We start from the raw sequence: 24,964 nt of genomic DNA on the forward strand, positions 1-24,964 counted from the left end.
GAGCTTTTATAATGCAATTTTCCCTTCTTTTGATCAAAATTTTACTTGAAGAAGGAAATCTCTAAATAAATTCACATTTTCCCTTCTTTTTCGAATTTAATCTAAAGAAACCCCAGAACTGGGCAGCACTCATCCGACACGAGACTAGCGGAAAGATTCACAGACACAGAGAACACAGTTCTAGATGACCGAGAGAATTATGCCCTCGAGTCCATTTTCAAGAAAAAGTTCATCCTTCAAAACAAAAAGTGTTCTCTACGGGAACTGAACCAGAGACCTTTAATAGACTAACTCAATGACTAAACTGCCTTGGTCACAGCAGCTTGGTGACACAAGAGTAGTCAGATTTCGATGTATGACTCTTGTTGCAGATTGAAACAGTATTAATTAATTAAATTAATTGTTTTGCAGGTGTGAGTTGGTACCATTATTCTATCGAGTTTAGCATTGAGCTCTCTATAAATTTTGATGGAATTATACTCTCGATCCTGTATTTTGGGTGAATGGATGTCGATGTTGCTTTTCTTGAAATATTTTGCAATTAAGTTTTTTTTTATTCAATTTTCCCATCATTTTTTTATATTTAACTTGAAGAAGGGATATTCTCTTATAGATGTTGTCTTTAAACATTTATATAATTTCTGCACATTTTTTCTCTGTTGGTTTATTTTAAGAGAGGTAGGTGAAAAATAAAGTTGTTTATGGAATTTTCCCTTCTTTTATTTATTCAATACTAATCTTAAAGAAGGGACAACTGCCAATTTGAAATAAAAGAAGGGAAAATTTCATAACTCATTTGTCAAATATTTAGAGAAAGAAAAAATGTACATCCCTTATTAAGGATGAATATTAAAGAAGAAAACATTGCATAGAAACAATGATTGAAAATTTTGAAAAAAAACAAGCTGCGAATTTTTTTAGAGATTTTACCTTATTTTAGCTTTAAAATAAAAGAAGAGCAAATTGCTTTAAAAAATTTAAATTTAAAAAAATTTCGTTAAAGAAGAGCAAAATGTACATACATTCTTTAGGTTGAATTTGAAAAAGGAGGGAAAAGGGTAAACAGTATAAAATCTTTATTGCTAAATTTCAAAGACTGGCAAAACTTACATCACTTTGTTAGGTTGAATTTAAAATAAAAGAAGGAATAATTGAATACAAAAAATTAGCTGCAAAATATTTCAAAAGAAGACAAATCTCAATATAATATATTTATGAAAAAAATGCATTTTATATTTATGAAAAATTGCATTTTCAAGCTTTATTAAGAAAAAAAAGGAAAAAACACATCTATTGGGAGAAAATGACAAAGATACTAGATTTCTTGAAAAAAAAAATCATTTTTAAAGTAAAGTTATCTGCTTAGAAAAAAGGGGAAAAAACCTATAAATTATTATTCTTTACAAAAAATAAATACTAATTGAACAAAAAAAAAGCTAGCAAAAATTATGCCAAACGTCCATTATGCCAAACGTCCTTCATGGGTTTCGAACGAATTATGCCAAATGTCCATTATGCCAAATGTCCATTATGCCAAACGTCCCTGATGCCTTGGACCAATTATGCCAAACGTCCATTATGCCAAACGTCCATCTTGAAAACCCGTTATGCCAAATGTCCATTATGCCAAATGGGGTACACCCTGTTTAATTAGTAAAGCAATCAATTCTGACCTACTGTGACCGGTAAAAAGGGCAAGATGCTAGGCAAGATGCATGTCAAACTTCATGATTTTTCTAAACTAAATCATAAAAAGCGTTTTCAAGACCAGTTGAAGAATTTAGAAAACTATTTATTTAAGTCGCGGTTTGTACATGATGCTTTTTGAAATGTTGGCGTCGATTTTACGAAATTGATCACTGTATTGACCCTTGCACTGTAACTTGGATTTTGTCCGCAGTTTTTTGTCGCACTTTTGACAACAAGAATTCGAAAAACTAGGCAACCAGTAGTTGTTTGTTTACACTGCCAGTCGCAGCTTCCACCAAACTGGACATTCGCACTTTAAAATTGCGATTGACAGCTGAAAGCACTTTGATCATTTTTTAGGAAATTTAAATTTTCCCAAGGCAGTTTGACAAGTCGCAATAGTGCGATCGATAGCAATAATTTAGTGCGAAGTCCAAGTTAGTGGGAATTGGGTCCTAAAATGAAGCTTAGATTGCTGATATTATTGTTTACAGCGATAAAGCTTATTTTTCTGAGTACAATGAACCTTTGTACGACCACAAAGAGTTTAAAATGGATTTTTAAATCAATTTTGAAAAATTAACCTCGCGGTCCTTCTTGACAGCAAAGTTCCTACTTGACAGCTCGTTCCAAGGGGACCATAGTTGATCCATCGAAAAAATGTTGTCTTGTCAAAAAAAAATTTTGCATTAAAATGAAAAAAAGTGATCAGAAATGGTTTTTAATCGTGTTTTATACCGTTGTACATAAAAATTGACATAGGGCTTTAGTACCCAATTGCGCAATCGAGAAATTAAAAAGAGAGATGTGAGCCGGTAACATGGAGTTAAACTTTTTGAAAAGTCATGTTATGCTTCACAGCAACTGCACAGACAGTTTAACTCCATGATGCACTTTTAATTTCTCGATAATGTTAGAAGTTATTTTTTCTTGCCGTAACAAGTTTCTTCTTATATTAAAAGTAAAAAACTTTTGCCGATACAACGAGTTTGAAATGCAGAAATGCATGATACACGCAGAAAAATCCGATTGTACACCCAGCAAAATGTTGGGTGTACTCCACAAACATGATAGTCATCTCAGGGCCTGCAAACATGTTTGACCAATTCAAATCAACAATTTTGTGGATCCAACAAACATGTTTGTTATGTCGAAAAGGAAATTTTTAATCGAACAACTATCATGAGGGATGGTTCAACAAACATGCATGTTTATCGAATGAATAAACTGTTTATAGAACCTATAATCTAAACCGAATTGAGCAGGTTTAACTCTCGTGACGATTTTCTGTCGCGAAATATCTGTCAAGCATGTTTAGGTGATTTTGAATCAGTGTGTTTGCTTTTTTTTGTTTTGATGGCTTCAGATGTTGAGAAATACGTGGCTGATCTTTTCTGATTTGCCGAGGAAATGGAACACTTAAGAATAAATTATTGTTTAAAATCTTGGTTTTTTCTTCTGCTACCACTAGAACTGTTTCAATTGGGGTAATTTTTGAAGGTCAGTCGGCTTTCAGCTTCAGAAAAAGAAGCAAAATGGAAAAAAAGTCTTGGTAAAGTTGCTGATTGCGGATGGATTCCGTCTGAATAAAACAAAAACAAGTGGCCATCATTGTCGAGGGCCTCAATCCGGTCCGTTGTGTCCGGGAGAGTTTTGCTGATGCGGGTTGTTACGGGTGCCGATTGAGTAAGCTCTAGAGTCAAAATGGAAAGATCTAGCCACTAATTTGAAAATCAAAAGCGCCGTAATTGTCCTCTCCAAGTTAGACATCATGAATCGTCGATGAAATGGTCCCTCTGGTTGATCGAATCCACGCTCACAGAACGATTTCCGGTAGATCTTCGTGAACGAATCCGTGCTCCGTGTAAGTCGCGGCGCTTGTCTTTTCGCAGCTCAACTGGCGACATTTCAGTTTGGTGCCGCGGCGAAATTTTGTTTTGGTTTTACATGTGACATTTGAGATAAACTCAGAAAAGATCAACAGAAAATTGCTTCGCGAGATGAAAAGCACTCGTGCTGTTATTTCGATTGATTTCAAAAACCACAGTAAAAAAATAGATCACAGCAGATTGACAGAAAGTTTAACTAATTAAAAGTGAGACTTGCAGTTAAACTTTCTGTCAATCTGCTGTGATCGATTTTTTTTACTGTGGTTTTTGAAATAAATCGAAATAACAGCACGAGTGCTTTTCATCTCGCGAAGCAATTTTCTGTTGATCTTTTCTGAGTGTATCTTACACGCAAAACCAAAACAAAATTTCGCCGCGGCACCAAACTGAAATGTCGCCAGTTGAGCTGCGAAAAGACTCGCGCCGCGACTTACACGAAGCACGGAATTATTTCTCGATTTTGGGATTTTTTATTAAAAATAATTTTTCATTTCTGAAATGCAAAATCACAAAGCGAACTTTTCCCAGTGCAATCTGTCACTTTCCATCCGCATCTCGCAGCCTCTACTGTCAAACGTCACCGCGCGATGTCGCTTTCTCCTCGCGGCGCTGCGCCTGGCATCACTGCAGTGCGGCTTTCTCTCTCTCGGCCGCCGTCGCCGCAGCTCATCATCGGCCTCTCTCTCTCTCTCTCTGTCTGTCTCTCTGAGCCGATCTCAAAGTCGCCATTTTTGTCCTGCCTGCCTCTTCGCGGTCGGTCACGTCAAGCCTTTTTTTGACCCTGCAAAACGGATTTAAAGTGCCGGATTCGGACCGCAAACAGTGCGTTACGGGGCGCGGAACTGTCCGCCAGCGTTGGAGTGCCGAGTGGACGCGCAGGAGCGCCGAAATCGGCCGGAATTTGGAGCGGCTTTGTCGAGTGGAAAAAAAAGAAAGAAAAAAAAAGTTGGTTCGGAAGTTTTTTTTTTGTGGAGCAGGAGAAGGAGGACGGGGGCGGAGAGAGTTACGGAGCGGCGGCGACGGACCAGTATCAAGAACATTCCGTGTGTGTGCGGTGCGTGTTAATTCCGCGGGGTCACTTGGCCGGGAGGGCTTCGATGGTGGCCGCGGCAAGTAAATAAAGCGGAATCCCGGAACCGGTACGACGACGACGACGATGAGTTCGGACTCGGATGATGAGATTTTGGCCGGTGGCGGCAGTGGCATCGGGACACGGCGCCAGCTGAGACGAAGAGCAGGAGCGGCCGGAGCTGGAACAGGTGCCGGAAGACGCCTTCGGGACGAGGATTCTGAGGAGGACAGCGGCAGCGAAATCGAGCAGGCCCGCCCGAAGAAGGGGAAAAAGATTCCGCTGCCGGCGGAAGAGGACGAGGCCGGTCCCAGTGGAGTGCAGCAGGTACGTTGGTGCCCCGCAACATTTCTGTATGCAAACACGGGAGTTGTCTTCTTCGGGGTTGTTTGCTATACTTTTATTTTCTTTTGCTTATTTCTGAAGTGTGTAAAAGAGAATGTTGGCTTCTGCTGGGTGTTGAGGAGCTTTGATATCGATCATCGAAACGGCTGCGGCTCGAATGTGTGCGCGTGGCTCGTTTTTTGACGGCTCGCCGAACGTGCGCGCGGCGATCCGCCGGACTGGTCGGTGCGTGCCGTTTTGCCTTTTTCTTTCTTTCTGGGTGATGCGATATCGGGCTCGTTGCGTTGATACGACAATTGCATCAATGAGAGAAGCTTCTGTTAGTGACTGGTTTAGGGTGTTTAGTAGCTGAGTAAGTTTGAGGAATAACATAATTTGGCGTAGAGGGCTCATATTTGGCTTGAGCTCATCTCATGTCTAATCTAAACTAACCCCAGCGCAGCCATCCTTTCGGAGGCATCTTGGAGAATGTCGGTGTCGGATTCTATCAACTTCCAGGGTTGTTACGGACGGTGTGGATCGCGCGGATTTGCTGGCTAATTTTGCTATGGCTCGGATTTCGCGCGGATGGCAAATTTGACAAATAAAATTGTTCAGAGAGACAGAATTACTTTCAAGTTATAAAGAAAATTATAATCAGGAATAAGGGTAATTAGATTTTTTTTTTTAGTTGAGTACAAAATCTTCAAATTCTCAGAAGTTATGACTGAAACGGAATTGAATTTTCTTCCGATTTTTTTTTGTGTTTCTTTTCCTATAAAGAAACGGGGAAAAAATCTTCAAGAAGTGATTATTTTTTAAAAATGTATTGTTGAGGACTTCTTTAATAAATAAATTGCTGCACTCAACTTAATTTTTATCATCTGCGTATCGGCTCTGAATATTTAATTTCTTTTGAGTAATTTTTTGAAACCTCACCACTCAATTTTGATTCTTGTGAATGTAATTTCAATGTAACTTTAATCCTAGCTTCTGTAGCGCCTAATCAAACTCATAACAACTTTACAAGACTCTCCTCCTTTGAATTTAAGATGTGATTTAACCTATATGTTTAACGTAGAACTTGGACTTGGTCGCTGAACCCGGAACGGACACGAAATAAAACACGCCGGAATAACTAACTAACTTCCGCTTTTATTCTTCCTTTTGCTTCGCGTGTTAAAGTAAGACTGATGCTGATGAACGCCGATTTTTCTTCTTCTTGAACCTTCCTTTTTTTGCTTGCTTTCTCGAACCTTCCATCCGCCGTTAACGGCGCGTCAAACCACAGCTGAACGAGATGCGCAGGGTTGTGCATCACGCTGGTTGGGGAAATATGGCAGTGCAACCAGAACATACTCCCCCACCTTGAGGCACCTGTGCCTCAATCAGTTGGTAGTACACAGATCTTTTGAACGGGGCGCAAGTACTCCGCTTGACCTCGTCGCAGCTTTACCGTCCGGACAACTCCAGATGCGTCCGGGTGCAGCTTCACAATCCTGGCCAACTCCCACTGAGTCGGCGGTGCGTTGTCGTTTTTGACCAGCACCAGCTGATCCTCCTTTACGTTGGTCTCGGTCGTCCTCCATTTCGTTCTTGGCTGCAGGTGAACGAGATATTCATCCCGCCAACGGCTCCAAATATCCGTCGTATGTGTACCAATTGCCACTTGTCCAAGCGATTCATCGGGAGGTGCTGCACACCTGGTTCCGGGATGAGGTTTAGCGGTTGTCCAACTAAGAAGTGACCAGGTGTCAATGCTTCGTAGCTATCCGGGTCCGCTGAAAGTGGGCACAACGGACGTGAATTGAGGCATGCCTCTACTTGCGTCAGCACCGTTGAAAGTTCCTCAAATGTAGCTGCGTCGGATCCTAGCACCGCGACCAGATGCTTCTTTGCACTCTTTACCGCGGCCTCCCAGAGCCCACCACGGTGCGGTGCTGATGGTGGATTGAACACCCATTTGATGCCCAAATTAGTCAGGAACCGGTTAGCAGCTACGTTGTGCTTCTCCAGCGCACCTCGGATCTCCTTCAGCCACGTGTCTGCTCCCACGAAGTTTGTGCCGCAGTCGGACCACATCTCGTTCGGGTGCGAACGCCTCGATACGAACCGCTTCAGTGCGCCAATGAAGGTGTTGGTAGATAAATCACTGGCGAGTTCCAAATGGACGGCCTTTGTGGCCATGCACACGAAAACTACGATGTATCCCTTTGTGGTCTTTACGCCTCGCACGCAGGATGCGTGAACCTTCACTGGACCTGCGTAATCCACGCCGACGTGCGCAAATGCTCTAGTCCCCATCACTCGAGTCACAGGCAGGCTGCCCATGAGTTGCGAAGCCGTCTTTCCCTTGAGCCGCACGCACCGGGCGCAACCTTGAACCGCTTGACGAACAGCTGCTTGGAGTCCAATCACCCAGTACTGTTGGTTGACCGTAGCTGTGAGAAGTGTAGGTCCGGCGTGCAGGTTTCGCAAATGTAGTTCTCGCAGCAACAGCTCCGTCACCTTGTGGCTGCCCGGCAAGATGATGGGGTGCTTGACATCGTACGGATGCGAGGAGTTCTGAAGCCGCCCTCCTACTCGCATTGTGCCTTGGCCATCAAGAAACGGATGAAGAGCAGACAGCTTGTCCTTAGCCGGGAGTTCTTCGCCTTTCAGTAGCAGCTGAATTTTCTTCTCGTACGCGCCGTGTTGTGCAAATCGAGCCAACTGAGCTTTCGCATCGTAAATTTCGTTTGGGGACAGACCTGGTTCCAAGTTTGCATCTTCAGACTTGAGTGCCAACAGAAAACGATTGACGTACGCCAGTGTACGTACAATGAGCGTGTAGCTCGACCGCCGTGCCAACAGCCGTGACTCGATGCTGTAGTCCGTTCGGATGACCATTGCAGTACTGTGCAACACCTTGAGCTGGCGGGTTTCCAACAGGTCCTCGTCGTCTATCGGTTCGAGTGGCACGTTCTTCCAGCTGTCATCCTTCGAGTTCATCTCCTTGGGTCCATGGGGCCACATTGGGTGCGCTACAAGCTCAGCTGGGGTGAGCCCACGAGAGGCGCAGTCTGCCGGGTTGTTCTCGCTTCGCACGTGGCTCCAGCGATCACGTGGCAGCACTTCGAGAATGGCCGACGTACGATTGGCCACATACGTCTTCCACTTGCGTGGGTGCGCAGATAGCCAGTGAAGAACAATGCTGCTGTCCGTGTATGCGTAGAGTTCCACCTCGAGATGCGAAAGCGCCGCAACTATCGCCAGCATCAGATTTGCCAGAAGAGTCCCACCGTTTAACTCCAGTCTGGGTACGCACACTTGGCGTATCGGCGCCACCTTCGTCTTAGCTGCCAGTAGGTTCATCTCCGCTTGACCAGTTTCGTCAGGTTCCCTCGCATACACCACCGCCGAGTACGCCGCTTCCGATGCATCCGAAAACCCGTGCAACTCGATCTTGCCGTCCTTGTTGGGTGCGAATCGCCTGATGCGTATTTGTTCCAGGAGGTGTAGCGTCTCCTTGATCTCCTTCCACGCTGGTTCAACAGTAGCAGGCAGACCATCGTCCCAAGAGAGTTCGCAGAGCCACAAGTGCTGGTACAAAATCTTGATTTTGATGGTCACGGTGCCAGCCATCCAAACGGGTCAAACAACTTGGAAGAATCCGAAAGTAGTTGTCGTTTGGTGTTGACACTGTTCGGGCTGAGGTTGACCTTGAACGAGAATTCGTCCTCCTTGGGATGCCACAAAATTCCAAGTGCCTTGACCGCGTTCGCTCGTTCGTCCAGTTTCACCTCAACCGGCGTCTGGTCTGTCTCCGCCGCGTGTTGAAGTAGCTCCGGGCAGTTCGTGGTCCATTTCCGCAGGTGGAAACCAGCGGACTCCAGAATCTCCACGACTTGGCTCTTTAACTCCTTCGCCCGCTGCACCGTTTGTGCTCCGGAGAGAAAATCGTCGACGTACGTGTCCAACTCGATCTTCTGGGCCGCCTCCGGATACTTGAGTTTGAACTCGCTGGCTGCTTGCTTCATCGATTCGATTGCTAAGTACGGAGCGCACTTCGTGCCGTAAGTAACGGTGCACAGCCGGTAGTGCTTGATGGGTTGGTCCTCCGTTTCGCGGAACACGATCCGCTGATAGTCCCGGTCCGCTGGATGCACCCACATCTGTCGGTACATCTTTTCAGCATCTGCCGTAAACGCCACCTTGTAGGTTCGAAAGCGCAGAAACACAGAGAACAGCTCCTGGTTCACGTTGGGTCCTGCAAGCAGCCTGTCATTGAGGGACACTCCGGTCGACGTTTCACAGGAGGCGTCGAAAACCACTCGCAATTTTGTTGTCGTGCTGTCCTTGACGACGGCGTGGTGAGGTAGATAGCAACACTTTCCAGCTTCTACTTCCACCTCGTTCGCTGGCACCTCTTCCATGTGCCCCAGGGCCTGGTACTCGGTGAGGAAATCGGAGTAAAGCTTGTGGAACTCCGAATCACTCCGGAAACGCCTTTCCATTGATCGCAATCGTTTGATGGCTGGACCCAGTGATTCCCCAAGCGCCGGTTTCGACTCGTCAAACGGCAATCGTACGATGAAACGTCCATCTTTCTCCCGTGAAAGCGTGGACTTGAAAAACTCGGCGGCAGCTTCTTCAGATGGAGTAAGTTGCGCCGGTTTCGGAATCTCTTCCTGCTCCCAAAACATCCGCAAGGTGCGATTGATGTCTAACTCTGCGTGAAGATTGACTATCGAGACGTTGGCTTGGATACGATGCGTGTAGATGGCTTGATTCCCGGACACAATCCACCCGAAGATTGTATTCTGCGCAACAGGAACCCCTCCGTCGTCCTTGACTTGCCCCGGCCGCAATAGAGCAAGAAAGACATCACATCCCAGGATCAAATCAATCGGCCCCGGCCGCTGGTACGCCGGATCAGCGAGGAAATCTTGAACATCTCTGTCCAAGAGGCTTGGATGCACCTGGCAGAGCTGCGTTGGGAGTGTGGACGTCAGTTTCCCCATGACGTAGGCCATCGTCTGTAGCACACTTGTGTCGTCGAACCGGTTGGCAATTTCGAGCTTCACCACTCCTCGCGTTGTTCCAGCAGCTTGTTGCCCCATACCGGTGACCGCCACCTTTCCGTTGGCACGTGGCAGTCCGAGTTTGCTAACGCAGGCCTCCGAGATCAACGATGCTTCTGAACCGGAATCGACGAGTGCCCGTGCTTGAATCAGACGGCCGTCAACTCCCCGAATGCGGATGATGGCTGTGGGCAGAATGAACGCTTTCCGTGGCACATCCGCTGGCACTTGCGCCACCATCGTGACGACAGGATCGATCGTGGAGTTTTCTTCCGTTGCGCTCTCGTTCACCACTTGTCTCACCGTACTTTTCGGGCACAACAACGTGTGGTGACGCTGTTTGCAGTCCGCATTCCGGCACACTGATTTCGAACTGCAGGACTTGGCAATGTGTGACGATCGCAAACAGTTGTAACACAACTTTTCCTGTGCCACCAGATCCCGTTTGCACTGCAGGTCCATCTTCCTAAATTCGTCACACTGGTACAACGGATGTTCTTTGGAACATTTCGCGCACTTTTCCTCCACCGCCGCCGAGTATAACGACTGCACTTTCTTCTCCGACGGCGGTTTCTTCGTGGTCTCCTTCTTGGGAACGTTCGGCGACACCTTCCTCGAAAACGCTGAGCAGGTTTCCAGCGCATCGCACCGGTTGCCCAAAAATTTCAGGAAGTCGTCCAACGAGGGGTTGTCCACTTCGACAATACGTTGCGCCCACAGTGAACGCGTTTCGTCGTCGAGCTTTTCCAGCAGAATGTGGATAAGCCACGGATCTCGTGTGTTGAACTCAGCTCCAAGTGCGTTGAGTTGACGCACGACCTCATCGGAAGTCGTGGCGAGCTTTCGAAGTTCGCCAGAAACTGCTTCTTCCACCGCCGGTTGTTCCACGAACTCTCGAACCAAGGCAAATACGGTGAACTTTTTCTTGTCGTAGTAGTCCGTGAGCGCTGTCCATGCCTCCTCGTAGTGGGCATCGGAGATCGAGTACCGGCCTACTAGCTGCTGCGCGAACCCGTCCACATACGAGACCAAGTACTGCATCTTCAGCGACGGTCTCAAATCGTTCCGGTTGTGAATGGTCGTGGTGTAGATATCTTTGAAAGAGCTCCAGTGCTTCCGTTCCCCGCTGAACTTTGGCACGTCGATCGCCGGAAGTCTAACATTCGGTACGTTGTTCCCCGCCGGCTCCAGATTTCCACCTGCATTCCCCGAACGCTCCATCATGGTACGCTGAGTGTTCAGCAGTACACTCAAACCCCGATGGTTTGACACCTACTGTTGTCAAACGAACGGGGTCACTTTTTAGTTTGACACCCCTTTTACACGGAATTCACACACACTACCAAACGTTTGTTTTGATAGTGTGTGTGAGCGTCGTGTAAAAAGTGACAGTTCGTCACTTTTTAGTTTGACTTTGACCAACCAACGGGGTACAAACTAAAAAAGTGTCAAACGAAAAAGTGACCAACCACCGGGGGTTGAGTGTAGTCGCATCGCTTCGCGCAGTTCGCCGTTTCCATCGATCACCGTGTGGCCACTATCCGTAGAACCTGTTTCATCCGGATTGTTGTCAACGATGTACTTTTCCAAAAGATTCCGTGCGGCGTAGTACGATTCGTAAAATTCCTCCCGATAGTCGTGGACTGAGGCAATGACCTCCGGATTCTCTTGCTCCTGTTCGATGCTCTCCTGTGTCTGCCGGAACTTTCCGGCGAGTTCTTTGAGCAGCTCCAGCCGATCCGTCGCTTCTCCAATGGACGCTTTCCGTTCGCCGAGCTTTTCGGCCGCTGCAAGCTCCCTTTTCACCTGCGCAAGCTGCGCATTTCGGACCCGTTCCAGTTTGTCCATGTTCACCGGTTCCCGACTATCCGGACTTGAAGGACCATATGTTTAACGTAGAACTTGGACTTGGTCGCTGAACCCGGAACGGACACGAAATAAAACACGCCGGAATAACTAACTAACTTCCGCTTTTATTCTTCCTTTTGCTTCGCGTGTTAAAGTAAGACTGATGCTGATGAACGCCGATTTTTCTTCTTCTTGAACCTTCCTTTTTTTGCTTGCTTTCTCGAACCTTCCATCCGCCGTTAACGGCGCGCCAAACCACAGCTGAACGAGATGCGCAGGGTTCCTAAATAAATGCATTCCAAATTTCGGAATTGAAAAAAAAATCAAAACTTTTTGGGGTTTTTTTATAGTTTTTTAATTCCAAGAATTCAAAAAATCTTATTTCTTATTTCAAAAAAAAAAAAAATAAAAATAAAAAAAAAATAAAAAAAAATCAAAACTCCAACAACCTAATTTTAACCAATTGACCTAAATTTTAAAATACAAAGGTATAAAAAATTTCAAAAGTCCAAATTTTAATAATCAAAATATTGAAAATTTAACACCATCAAGAGAATAAAAAAATAATTTCTGAATTGCTAAAATTTAAAAATTCTTAAGATCTCAAATTCTTGAATTTTTGACCATTAAAAAAATACAGAAGTCATATTTTAGGTTAAAGAAATTTAGAGAAGAAAATAAAACAAACTGCGTGTTTCGATTTTTAAGAGTGTCACTTTGTGAGGATCATCGAGTACGAACTATATTTAAATGTAAAAAAACCCAGACTTTTGATTTTTTTTAATTCTCTACCGACTCACACACAGATTTAAAAAGTACATTGAATTTCCCTTAAAATGACATGATCCAAAAAAATTTACAGTCGAGTAACGGAAAATGGGAGAGTTTTAAAACTCTTTTAGTGTTTTTCTAGATGAAAAATACTTTATTTTCGGAATTCTGAGTACGCCATCCAATCGGGCGTTTAATTTTACATAAAAGTCCGTTTCACACCAAATTTCTATCTCATCACCGTTGCAGGCTGCAAATTATTGGAAAACACCTCTTTTTTCGCATGTTCAAAAATGAAAGGGGCCGTTCCGCCCCTCCGTCACGAGATATAAAAAACGGACCTCGGATTCGTGATCAGGGACAAAAGTTACCCCTCAGGACAAAGTTTCACGCAAGTCGATGAGGGATCGGGGCAACTGCTGTGTGAGTTGGTGGAGAATTACCTATGATTGAATACAGTCCAGACACAGACATTGTGATTGTGCCGTGGGTTCCTGTTCACCCTATAAGTCCCAAATCACCCCGGTTAACATTTTATCACTCCTATTTGTAATCTTCTTCCAGGTAAACAAGATAGAATGCTTCGTAAGACTCATGAATTCGTGACAGAAAAAGTCAGAATCGTTCAAAAATGACATGGGACAGTTATGCGTAGAACGGCACTTTAGTGGTGATTCGATTATCCGAAGTGAAATTTTTCCAAGGCCTTCGGATAAGCGAGTCTGCAATTAAAATTTTCTTAGTTTTTATATCTAAACAAATTTCCAAATGTTTTGATTTCTTTTTTCAAAGTTATTTTCATGGCTCTGGTTTACTTCATTCAAGCAAAAACAAATTTGTCCACATACATTTTGACATTTCAAGATAATGCGTTCTGAGATTCGGCCTCATGAGGCTATTCTGGATTTTAAATTGTATTATTATTACATTACATTACATTATTCGAACGTATGTGATGTGTCGCGAAACATTTTTTGTAATATGGAGCTGATTTCGCGCGGATTGAGTTTTGGGACGTCGCGGATTTTTTTCGACTTCTCCGTAACAACCCTGATTACTTCCTTCTTTGCTAAACAGCCAGGCCAACTGCGTAAAGTTAACCGCAAAGATGACTCGTTGAAGTGGATTAGGGTTGAGCACGAATATTCAAACAACAATACATTTCAAGAGTTTTTTTTAATAGGTCCCATACACACATACTTATAGGAAAAAACTCTAGATTTCTGAATCTACAGAACAAACCGAACAAAATCTACAAAAAAAAACTGCCTGTTTAACTGTTTTGGATCAACCGTGGTAGAACTGTATAAAATAATCGCGATGAATACTTTTCTACCACAGTTTTTTGTGTCATCAATGTGGTAGGGAAATTATAGCCAGACTAAGCTTTTCGACCTATTCTCGTCGGCGCCTTAAACGCTCAAGTCGGCCAGGATGAGGAGTTCAGCCCGGTTATTGGAAGGTTCGGCGCTCACCAGCAGACTACCGAGAACGGCCTACAACTAATCGACTTCGCTACCTCCCGAAACACGGTCGTACGTAGTGTCTTCTTCCAGCACATCCTCCTCTACAAGTACACCTGGAGATCACCAAATGTCACGGAGACGCAAATCGACCATGTTCTCATCGATGGTCGGCACTTCTCGGACATGATGCTGTGATATGGATATAGAAGGATGAAGTAGTTGTGAAGCGGGATAAGACGATGAAGTACCTCGGAGTCATGTTGGACGAAAAATTGAACTTCAACGAACATATTGACTATACTTCTCGGAAGGCAGCACGGAAGTTTGGTGTTTTGTGTAGGATCAATCGCTACTTGACGGCAGATATGAAAGTTCAGGTGTACAATTCGCTCATCGCTTCTCACTTTGACTATTAGGGATGGCGCCACAATACTTGACGGAAGCCATGGCATGCGGAAGGGATATCCATGAGCATGACCCAAGAGAAGCGGACGATCTCAGATTGCAGAACTGGAAAAAGGCATGCACGCAAAACTCGCTGTTTTACAAAGGATTTAAACTTTACAGCCAGCTTCCAGAGAATGAGAATACCACGAGTTTAAACGAAGCGGCAAGAAGTTCGTACGGCAACGGACGTAGAAGTGCTGATCAACGATGGTACTGTGAGGAAGAGCACGTTATGACGGTCGGCCATCTTCATTATCGGTACGCATTCGCATGGGATCACTTTGGGCCGCATTTGATAAACCTGATCAAAAGTAACCTATGCGCTCATGCAATCTGAGTGATAAAAAACTCTACATAGGATTTGTAAGAGCGCCTTGAGACGAGAGTCCGGATGGGCATACACGGAAGTGGAGAAAGATTACAGGACGCTCTCTAAACTCGAACGAAGAATTATCGAAAGATATCTGCTCGAAAATCTTCCTTACTACAAAAACTGGATACGAGAGTGAGCTCGTGAACCCGGACCGAGTTCGACTAAACTAATGGTTCGACGAGGGATGTCTTTCGTTTTGGGCTGCTGCATAACACCCGTGGAAGCAAGGAGTCGTACAAACAGTTGCGAAGACAGTAAACCCATCCCTTATGATAAGTAGCGCCGCCTGGAAGAGTTGGAGTGCCACGACATACAAGATAAAAGAGTTGAACCAGTTTCCGGCTGAAAAACTCTATAATAAAGAATAATAATAATAATAAAAAAAAACATACAAGATACTCTGTCAATCTCGGAAGGGCTTTATGCCGCAAGCCGAAATTTGCCGGGATAAGGTCATGACCACGTTACGCGAGGTTTGTGGAGGTTTAAAAGGTTAAAACGACACTTCGCCAAATGGTATCTACAAATTGTAGACAACAATGTATTCCTTATGGGAAAACTGTCTTTTCTACCACTAGTAGTCTATTGGGGTGATGTTGGAAGTTTGATAGAAAACTGCTGATTTACTTTTCAATCGAATAGTGTAAAATCGTGGCGTTTTGAATTGTTTAAAGAGATATAAAATCGTATGAAATCTGAGGCATTATTCTCTGGCCTCTGGTTTTTTGGTTATGGCATCCCATTTTTAAGAAAAACATTATCCAACGTCAATGTTTTCAAAGTGCCAAATACGTAATTTAGGAATTTGCACTATCCGAAATCTCCTTGGTACTCTGGAAATTCTTAAATCTAATTTACAAGAATGTTAAAGCTGTGAAGAAGAACCGATCTCAACCAATAATCTTTTCCTTTGCTCTCCCCCTTCGCAGAATGCAGCCAGCGACAACGACAGCTCCGCGTGGGAATCGGACTGGAACAGCGACGAGGAGAAGCTGCTCAAGCAGGGTGGCCAGGAGGCTGCGGCCGCCCTGGTCAGCAAGCTAGGCTACGCGTCGGATTCGTCCACGAGCAGCGGCGACGGCGACAAATGTCCGATCTGTTTGCTCTCGCTGAACGACCAGGAGGTGGGCGTTCCGGAGGTGTGCGACCACATGTTCTGCGCGCCCTGCATCGAAGAGTGGGCCAAAAACGTGACCACGTGTCCGATTGACCGGAAGAACTTTGACGCGATCAACGTGTACAAGAGCGTCGACCGGAAGCAGCTGGTTCGCAAGAATCAGGTCCAAACCAAACCCGCCGATGAAGTGCCGGTGCTGGAGGACCACGAGCTCACTTATTGTGAGGTGTGCCGACGTCCGGATCGCGAGGACACGATGCTGCTGTGCGACGCGTGCAATCTGGGCTTCCACATGGAGTGCCTCAGTCCACCGTTGGAGATCGTTCCGGTTGGGTCGTGGTACTGCGACTGCTGCTTTGCGTCCGCCTCCGAGGAGGACGACGAAGAGGTCAACGATCTGCTGAACGATCTGGACAACGAGATGGGTGGATTGCGTCAGACGCGGCTGCGCCAACGAATGTACAGCCCGCCGCGGATTGTCCGTACGCGCCAGAGCGAGCGCATCCGTTCGACGATCCTAACCCGAACGAGCACGGCCGTCCGGCTGAACGTGGTCCAGGACGACCAGCAGCCGGGTCCGTCATCGCGAAGAACTGCCAGAGCACCGACAACGGCGGCGGCAGCGGCTGCTCCTTCGAGGAGTGTCCGCAAGCGGCGAAAGCGTCGCACCCGGAGAAAGATCCTGCACATGATCATCTCCGAGTACGACGTCAACAACGACGACGAAAAGTTTGCCGTGCGCCGCAAGAAGATCTACAAGACGCTGAAGCGGTTAAGCAAGAAGCGGTCCAAGCGCAAACGCACGTCTCGTGGCAGTCGCAGCACGCGAAAGTCGGCCGCCGGCGTTTCGTCCGGCATGGAGGGGGCGGTGGCGGATTTGCAGCAGCAACGCTTTAGCACCGGCATTCCGACGCTGAAGCTGTTTGGCGGAGCGAACGATCTGGACTACTTTTCGGACGAGGAAGGCGGGGATGATTTGGAGGCGGATGTTTCGATTGGAGGTCGGGGTGAGACGGCCTTGCAGAGTGCCCGTGCCGCGATTCGCAATCCGTTGGGCAGAAGACGAGCGCTGAAGAGTGGGTTTGAGCCGAGTTCGAGCAGCGGGCCGGTGGATCTGCTGGGGAGCATCATGCAGGATCAGGCCCGTTGGCATTCGAAGCAGGGCACGAAGGACATCAAGATTGACAATGGCAAGATTATATTCCAAGCGGAAGTTCCCTCGAAGAAGACGAACCAGGTGCCGGGAACGTCACAAGCCGGGCTGGGGCAGAACTCGAGTGGAAATGCTGCACTGCCGGAGACGAGCAGCGCTGGTACGGCTGATTCTACCAGTTCCAACGCTGCTGGTGGCAGTGGAAGCACGGCTGGGCCGAGTTCGTCGTCGGCTGGGGCGTCGGTTGCCAGTTCCTCTTCCGGAGGAGCCGGTGAAAGTGGGGGAAATGGTCGGGGCAACGATTTGTTTGACCCACTGGACACGTCCATCTTTGTTGATCTTCCGCCGTTGAAGGGCAAGGAGAACGAAAAGGAAGCGCAGAAGAAAAAGGACGAAACTGAGGATCCGATGGACACGTCCATTTTCGTAGATCTTCCTCCGATTGGAGCGCCAGATAAGGATAAGAAGAAGAAGAACGACGAATTCGACATGTTTGGAAAAGAAAGTCCAATTCCACTGCCACAGCGACCGCCCACTTCCCAAGTACCGTTGAATCCGGCACCGGAAATCTCCACGACGACCACACCGGATGGGGCCGAGCCGGGACCTTCCCGCGGATTCGGCAAGTTCAAGTTTACGATGACTAGCGAACCCGACAACGACAACTGCCCAAACATGTCCATGTACTCGTCGGAAACGCTCGAGTACACGAAGAATACGGGTGGCGGCGAAGATCCGTACGACCCGTTGGACAGCGAACAAAAGACGGACGACGAGGGAGGCGAACGGGACGAGGATCTGGTTCAGCTAGACGACGAAGATCCCGTTGAGCAGTCATCTCCGGCCAAACCTCACGACCAGCAGGAAGGCATCCCCAACGGAACGGACAAGCTGCCAACCGGAGATCCCGACCACGATGCGTTCGATTCCGACTCGGAGGATGAGCTCAAGCAGATCGAAGAAGTCGAAGGACCCGAACCGGAACCATCGACCGAGCTGGAAGCCCTTACCCCTCCGCTAACAACGACAGTCGCGGCATCCATGGTCACTTCCAGCACGGCCGTAACGACGGTTGCCTCGGTGGCGTCCTCCGTCGACGAAGGCAACGGTCCCATTGCCAGTTCCGCCCAGGGTGGCGAAGAAGATCGCAGCTACACACCCTGCCTGGACGAAAAGTATCAGGAAGCACGGCGCGAGCACGACCGCAGCGGAAACACTCCGGATCTGCCGCCGGCGGGTTCGCCGAAAGAAGGTTTGTTTTGTAGATTTTTTGGTGTTGGTTTTGTAAACTTCACAGCATTTTTTTCCGTAGGTATTGATGGCATGGACACGGAGCTAATCTCCGAGGAGGATGAAGATACCTTCAAAGAAGACGAAACGGCAGCGGCGTCCACGTCGAAGGCCACCTCGTCCGGCGCCGCCCGCAGGAAAGACGCTACCTTCAAGAAGGTAAACAAAAGGGGCAAAGAGCGCAACTATCGCGGCGACAAGGACAAGGACAACAGCGGCAAGAAGAAGGATCGTAGCGACAACAAGGAGAACGATTCGCGGCGTTCGCGGGATCGTGACAGAGATCGCGATCGAAACCGGTCGTCCCGTCGTCCCCGGCGGAAGGAACTGCCCCGTTACGACGTCCGCACGGTGATTGCCGAGAAGCGTCCGAAGGTGGTGAAAGATCCGTTTGGGCGAGATGTTACGCCGAAGCCGGTTTCGAAGACGCGCAGTCGTTCTCCAGCCGAGCGGCGCCGCGAGATGTCAATTTCGTTGAGTCCGGAGCCGCCTCGTCGCTTCAACAGACGCCGATCGGTATCGCCGAGGTTCAACCGTGCCCGGAACCGAACACCGCCGACATTCTTCAGACGGTCGCGATCGCCCGAAGCGCCGCCTGGAGGTCGCCCGGTTCGGATGAGGTCGGTCAGTCGTTCGCGGTCACCGATCGTACATCGGCATCGCCCGTCGAGATCGGTTTCGCGTTCGGCGTCTCCGCCGGGTCGTCACGGCGGACGGGTTCCGGTAATGGCGCCCGAGTCGCCCCAGCTGGGACGGGGTAAGGCGAAGAAGCCCAAGAAGAAGAAGGGACGTCAGGCGGCATCGCCGAGCAGAAGTCGCAGTCCGAGCGAGGGTCGTGGCGGCAAGAAGAAGGGCAAGAAGAGTCGCAAGAAGAAGAACAAGCATCGCGGGGGTTCGCCGTCTGGGGCGGCAGGTTCAGCACAGAAGAAGAAGAAGAGTCGTAGAAGGTCGACTTCGCCGATGTTGTCACCTTCGCGGTCCCGCTCCGGTTCGCCGATTCCGGGCCAGACAACGGGAGTTCTGACCGAGCGGTTCGCCAAGGTACGACAGCAGAACTCGTGGACTCCACCGCCGCCAACCAGGCCCAAAACCAACGGCACCAATCTGACGGTGATCCTAACCAACGAGGAAGCCCTGGCCAAGCAAGCCAAGGAGCGCGAGCGGAAGCGGAAGGAAGCGAGACGTCGAGACCGGGCCCGGGACAAAAATCTGCCCTCGAAGGAAGTATTTACATCAGGTGATAATATATTAGTTAGTGTTAGTTTTAACGACAAAAACTTGAATAAGGAGAACCAGCAGGCTGCCGGCGGCGAGGGCGGAGAAGTTTCGTCCGCGGCGGCACAAAAACGGATGAAGGACATTGCGAAGAAGCGCGCCGAAGCGGAAAAAGCCAAACGCAAACGGCTGGAGCGGCTCAAGAAGACCCGCGGTGAAGCGCCCAAACCGGTGGTCATTATCGACCTGGACCGGTCACCGTTCCGCGTAATTACCCCGTCCCCTCGAGCGGTCATCGTACTCAGCGACAGTGACGTCGAAAAGGAGAAGGAACGTCGCGAAGGCACATCCGGAGTTGCCAACGGCGGTCAATCCACAGCGGAGGCGAATGCCACCGGCGGTGCGTCAACCTCCCAGCGTAAATCACCCGCAGAACGACACGACGAGGACATGTTCGGACCGAAGACACCGCCCGGATTCCCGAGCCAACCGCAACCCTCGCAGGGCAAACCCGCGGCGCCAAAGTTCACAATGCAAGTCAAGTCCAAGTCGACGAACCTCCGCCCGCTGAACCCACTCTACGAACCGGGCGAACTCGACGAGGGCAAAACGCCCGAGCGAATGGACAACGCCGAGAGCTCCAACTACAACATGGTCGGACCAAACACCCCTCCGGAACCGGCCCCCCAATCACCCTCCCCGGACGTGTACGACCCGTTCGAACCGACCAAATCTCCCTCACCTTCACCCTCACGCCGAGACAACGCCTCCATCGAACGCCTCTCCGACCTGGACGATGCCGTCCTGCCCTCGAGCAGCGGCAAAGTGGATGGGCCCGACTCGGGTGCCGGCGGTGACCCCAAAGCCGACTCCCAGAACGCGGACGAGTCCATGAACGGCGACCAGGAACCGCCGCCAACCCGCGGAAGCAAAATCACCATCCTCAGCAACATTGTCATCAGCCAGCCCTCGAACAGCGGCCAGGGCGTGGTCAGCGGTTCCGGCGTGTCGTCCGCCAACCAGCAGCTGAACAGCACCGGCGACGACTCGGACGTCATCTTTGACGACTTTGTCTCATCGTCCGCCCCCGCCCCCAGCAACAACGTCGGCTACAGCACGTCCAGCTCGGCGAATCCCATCAAGTCGTACAGCACGGCGGCCAACTCGTCGAGTCTGATCTCGAAACTGCCACTGCCGCCGGGAGCCGCCGGCGGTCAAAAGTTCAGCGACTTTATCAACCCAACCGACTCGCCGTACTCGCCGGGGGCTAGCGACTTTGACGACCTGTTCGAGCCGGGTGGTGAACTGGACTCGCCACCGCCGGCCCCGACCAAGCAGTCCTACAAGCCGACCAAGATCCCGACCAAGGGCGCCAAGAAGGGTGGCGGAGGCGGAGGTAACTTCGACAACCTGTTTGGCGGCTCGCCGGCCAACAACTTTGGCAAACGCAAGAAGGGCGGTCACAAGCGAAGAGGTATGTGGGGAAGTTATTTTTGTGGATTTTCAGTTGGCTAATTAATTCTTCAATTTCGCAGGCAAACCCAAAGGAGGAGACGACGAGGAAGACGTGTCCAAGCTGTCCACGAAGGAGAGGGTAGGGAGGGAGGGTTTCAGCCCTCAACTCGGAGTTGCACTTCAGAATGTGACGATTTTTGTTTACTTTTTCTTGCAGTTTATGAGGAAGTTGAACCGTTTGGAGCGGGTCGTGGAGGAGGTGAAACTTGTCATCAAGCCGTTCTACAACAAGAAGCAAATCAACAAGGAGGAATACAAAGACATTCTGCGGCGCGCGGTTCCGAAGGTGAGTAACAGGGTGTCGACGATGTTGACGAGTTGCTTGAAGTCCTCGAACATTGTCTGAAAATCGGTAAATCGTCACTGCAAGTGATTGCACTGAAAACATTTGATCCTGCACAGAAGATCCCAGCGAAGATCGTACGTATAGGATACAAAGACCGTACGGTCTCCGACCTGGAGAAACACCTTGCGGACGTCTTCGTTAAGCCTCCAAAGATAAACGTGGTGTTTGTTGCGCTTGTTCGTAATTTATCGACTCTCGATCGAGATTTGTCTATAATATGATTCGATCTTCCACCGAAAAATTACGATCGTGGATCGATAAATTTTGATCAAAATGTGTAACACCCGTGGAAACAAGGAGTCGTACAAACAGTTGCGAAGATAGCAAACCCATCGCTTCCGGGATAAGAAGCGCCGCTGGGAAGAGTTGGAGTGCCAGGACATGGAACAGCTGTATCGATCCAACGGTGGACGGCGAGGGCGAGCCAGCACCCACGATGAGGGAAGTTAAGGATGCCATCATGAAGCTGAAGAACAACAAAGCAGCGGGTGAGGATGTCTTCATCAGCTGAAAGTCAAGGTCTGGGACACAGAACAGCTACCGGAGAAGTGGAAAGAGGCAGTTATATGCCCGATCTACAAGAAGTGGGACAAGTTGGAATGTGAGAACTATCGAGCTATCACTATTCTCAACGCGGCCTACAAAGTGCTGTCTCAGATCATCTTCTGTCGTCTGTCGGAGCGAGCAAAGGATTTCGTAGGGACCTACCAAGTCGGTTTCGTGGAGGGGAAATCGACGACGGATCAAATCTTTCTGCTACGCCAAATTCTCCAAAAATGTCGCGAGTATCATATCCCGACGCACCACATGTTCATTGGTTTTAAAGCAGCGTACGACTCGGTTGATCGCGAAGAGCTATGGAAGATCGTGTACGAGAACGGCTTTCCCGGGAAGCTGATCAGACTGGTGAAATCAACGATGGATGGAGCACGGTGCAGCGTGAAGATTTCCGGTGCTATTTCCGACTCGATCGAATCGCGTAAAAGACTGCGACAAGGCGACGGTATCTCCGGCCTCTGTTTCAACATTGCGCTTGAAGGTGTTATGCCAGCCAGTTCATCTGCTATGCCGACGACATGGACGTTGTCGGCAGGACGTTCGAGGAGGTGGTTAGGAAGTACGCGGGAAGCGGATAAGGTTGGATTGAAGGTGAATGTTGCGAAGACGATGTTTCTGCTGGCAGGAGGAACCGAGTCCCTCAGGACTCGCATAGGACCGAGCGTGACGATCGACGGGGACGAGTTCGAGGTCGTGGAGGAGTTTGTGTAGCTCGGATCATTGGTGACGTCGATCAACAACTGCAGTAGAGAAATTCGGAGGCGCACTATCACCGGTAGTCGTGCCTATGGACTCCACAAGACCCTAGGGTCTGGTCATCTTTCCCGGCGTACAAAGTGCACCATGTACGAAACGCTGATAAGACCGGTCGTCCACTACGGGCACGAGACGTGGACGATGCTCGAGGAGGACCTACAAGCGCTTGAAGTTTTCGAACGGCGAGTGCTTAGGGTGATCTTTGGTGGCTTTGGTGATTGAACCAATTAGCTAAGACAGGCTCGTACGCCTAGGTTGGCCGCTTCTGGCATCGGTAATCCCTCAAGACAAATTTATGTGAGCAATGATGATCTCTCCATGCTTCCCGAGGTTTTGGTTCTTGCTGACGGGCTTTCGTTCCTGCTGCAACATTTCCAGGTTCTAAGTTAGTTGATGGTGAAGTACAATTGCAAAGCTGGCTCGTGCTGTGGTGTTTTTGGAAGTCAATAGATCACAACAAACTGTGATTTAGTTTCAAGCTTTTCTATTTCTATTCCTTTCCTTATCAAATTGTTAAGCTTGATTGTTTTTTATAAACCACCGACGTGCCACCCAAGCATCAATGCTATGTAGCATCGCCACTACGAAGAGTTTCCTAAGTCTAGGTCTACAATTCCCCTCCTTTCCCACAGATTTGCCACAGCCGAACGGGCGAGATCAACCCGATCAAGATCCAGAAGCTCATCAAGGCGTACGTTCACAAGGTGCGGGCCCGGCGGCGCCTCGCCAAGAAGGGCGGTGCCGGTGGTGGTGGTGGCGGCGGTGGCGGTCCCGTTGGACTGCCCGGCGTCAACATCAACCCGATGATCATCTAAGAGCACGACGCACCACAGATATCCAATTATGGTGGATAGAAAAGGTGTCCTGAGTGAGTGAGAGTGAGCGAGAGAGAACAGGTAAGGATTTTGAGTGAAAAGAACGTAGTTTGCATGTATTGGAATCGCGCCGATTTGTGGAGATTTGTTTCTCCTTCTTCTTTTCTAGTAGTTGTGGGAATGTGGCAAACAGATGCGAATATGATAATTTTACTGATTGAACAAATTCTGAAAAAGTATAATTTAAGCAGAAAGAATACTTTGAAAAGGAATTCCTTACCGAATGTGTAACGCTAAGTTATGTTGTAAGCAACAGGATAAGTAAACAAAATCTAGAGACAACACAAACACACATGATCACGCATCAATTTCACTCATAATATTGTGTTAAAAGTTGATACACTCGACAGATGGAGAAAAGAAGAAGAAGAAGTTGTAGTAAAAAGGGTATTTATAATAATTATCACGATTAAATATTTATTGAATATACAACAAATTATTAGAGTTAAATGTAAGTTGATTAGATTGTGCTAATTGTAGAGATCGATGTCTCTTTAAGATAACACACACACACACATATTGTCGTCAGTGTAAGGTTCTCCAATTAAAATCTACCTGACACTAACAACAAATGTTACAACCTCGGCAAGCACCTTCTATCGTGTCGCCCTTGCTGAAACAAAAACCTCTGATGCTTCCTCCGAATCACGATCGTACTCTCTTACTGGAGCAACTTGTGCAAATATTAAGGAACAAAAAAAACAAATCCACCCTCGCGCTTGAACATTATCCAGTAGGAAAGCGCAGAAATCGCAAACAAAAAAGTACTCTTTAAAACGCAATTCAGGCGCAATACATTAAACTAACCCCACACTAAAAAAAAAAGAAGCAGCACCTACTACAACACTATAATTACACAGAATTACTAGTTCCGGAACGACTACCGATTACTACAACTTACACGAGTTCATTTGGTCGTCATTTACATTTTTCGAATGTGAGTAATTTTAAATTTGTAGTATTGCTTCTTCTAGAAAAAAAAAAACCAACATATGAAAACAACAAAAAATACAATTACAATTACGACAGAGAGAAATGCTAAATAAAAAGTGAATAGTTTAAGAAATAATGTGCGAGTGTTGACTCACTGTGAAAGAAATTCCTTGAGTGCTGATTGACTTCCGTTGCTTCTGATTTTGGCAGTCCTTTCCTTAGCTTCGCCAACCAGAAGGCATGTAGTCGGCCGTGGATAGAAAATTG

General features: G+C 47.9%; 1 protein-coding gene across 2 annotated transcripts; it reads left to right on the top strand.

The window, feature by feature from the left end:
- The first annotated feature begins 4,265 nt into the window (after positions 1 to 4,265).
- Positions 4,266 to 24,833, top strand: LOC119767815 (PHD and RING finger domain-containing protein 1-like). 2 transcript variants are annotated; one of them, XM_038257380.1, is made up of 7 exons: positions 4,266 to 4,974; positions 15,869 to 16,867; positions 16,898 to 18,461; positions 18,522 to 21,188; positions 21,250 to 21,308; positions 21,387 to 21,515; positions 23,522 to 24,833. In XM_038257380.1, the coding sequence occupies exons 1-7, from the start codon at positions 4,735 to 4,737 to the stop codon at positions 23,702 to 23,704; spliced, it is 5,841 nt and encodes a 1,946-aa protein (XP_038113308.1). In that variant the 5' UTR covers positions 4,266 to 4,734; the 3' UTR covers positions 23,705 to 24,833. The 2 variants fall into 2 exon arrangements, with proteins under 2 accessions (XP_038113308.1, XP_038113307.1); XM_038257379.1 differs by having other exon boundaries at positions 15,869 to 18,461.
- Positions 24,834 to 24,964: the final 131 nt, after the last annotated feature.

This window comes from Culex quinquefasciatus, chromosome 2, assembly GCF_015732765.1.
Source record: "Culex quinquefasciatus strain JHB chromosome 2, VPISU_Cqui_1.0_pri_paternal, whole genome shotgun sequence".
In the NCBI taxonomy this organism is placed as follows: Eukaryota; Metazoa; Arthropoda; class Insecta; order Diptera; family Culicidae; genus Culex; species Culex quinquefasciatus.

Excerpts from the sequence above, each read along its gene's own strand:
- LOC119767815 (XM_038257379.1), top strand. The coding sequence starts at position 4,735 with ATGAGTTCGGACTCGGATGATGAGATTTTGGCCGGTGGCGGCAGTGGC. Across the intron at positions 21,189-21,249 it reads GGGCGGTCACAAGCGAAGAG|GCAAACCCAAAGGAGGAGAC; the intron begins GTATGTGGGGAA and ends TCAATTTCGCAG. Across the intron at positions 21,516-23,521 it reads TGCGGCGCGCGGTTCCGAAG|ATTTGCCACAGCCGAACGGG; the intron begins GTGAGTAACAGG and ends CCTTTCCCACAG.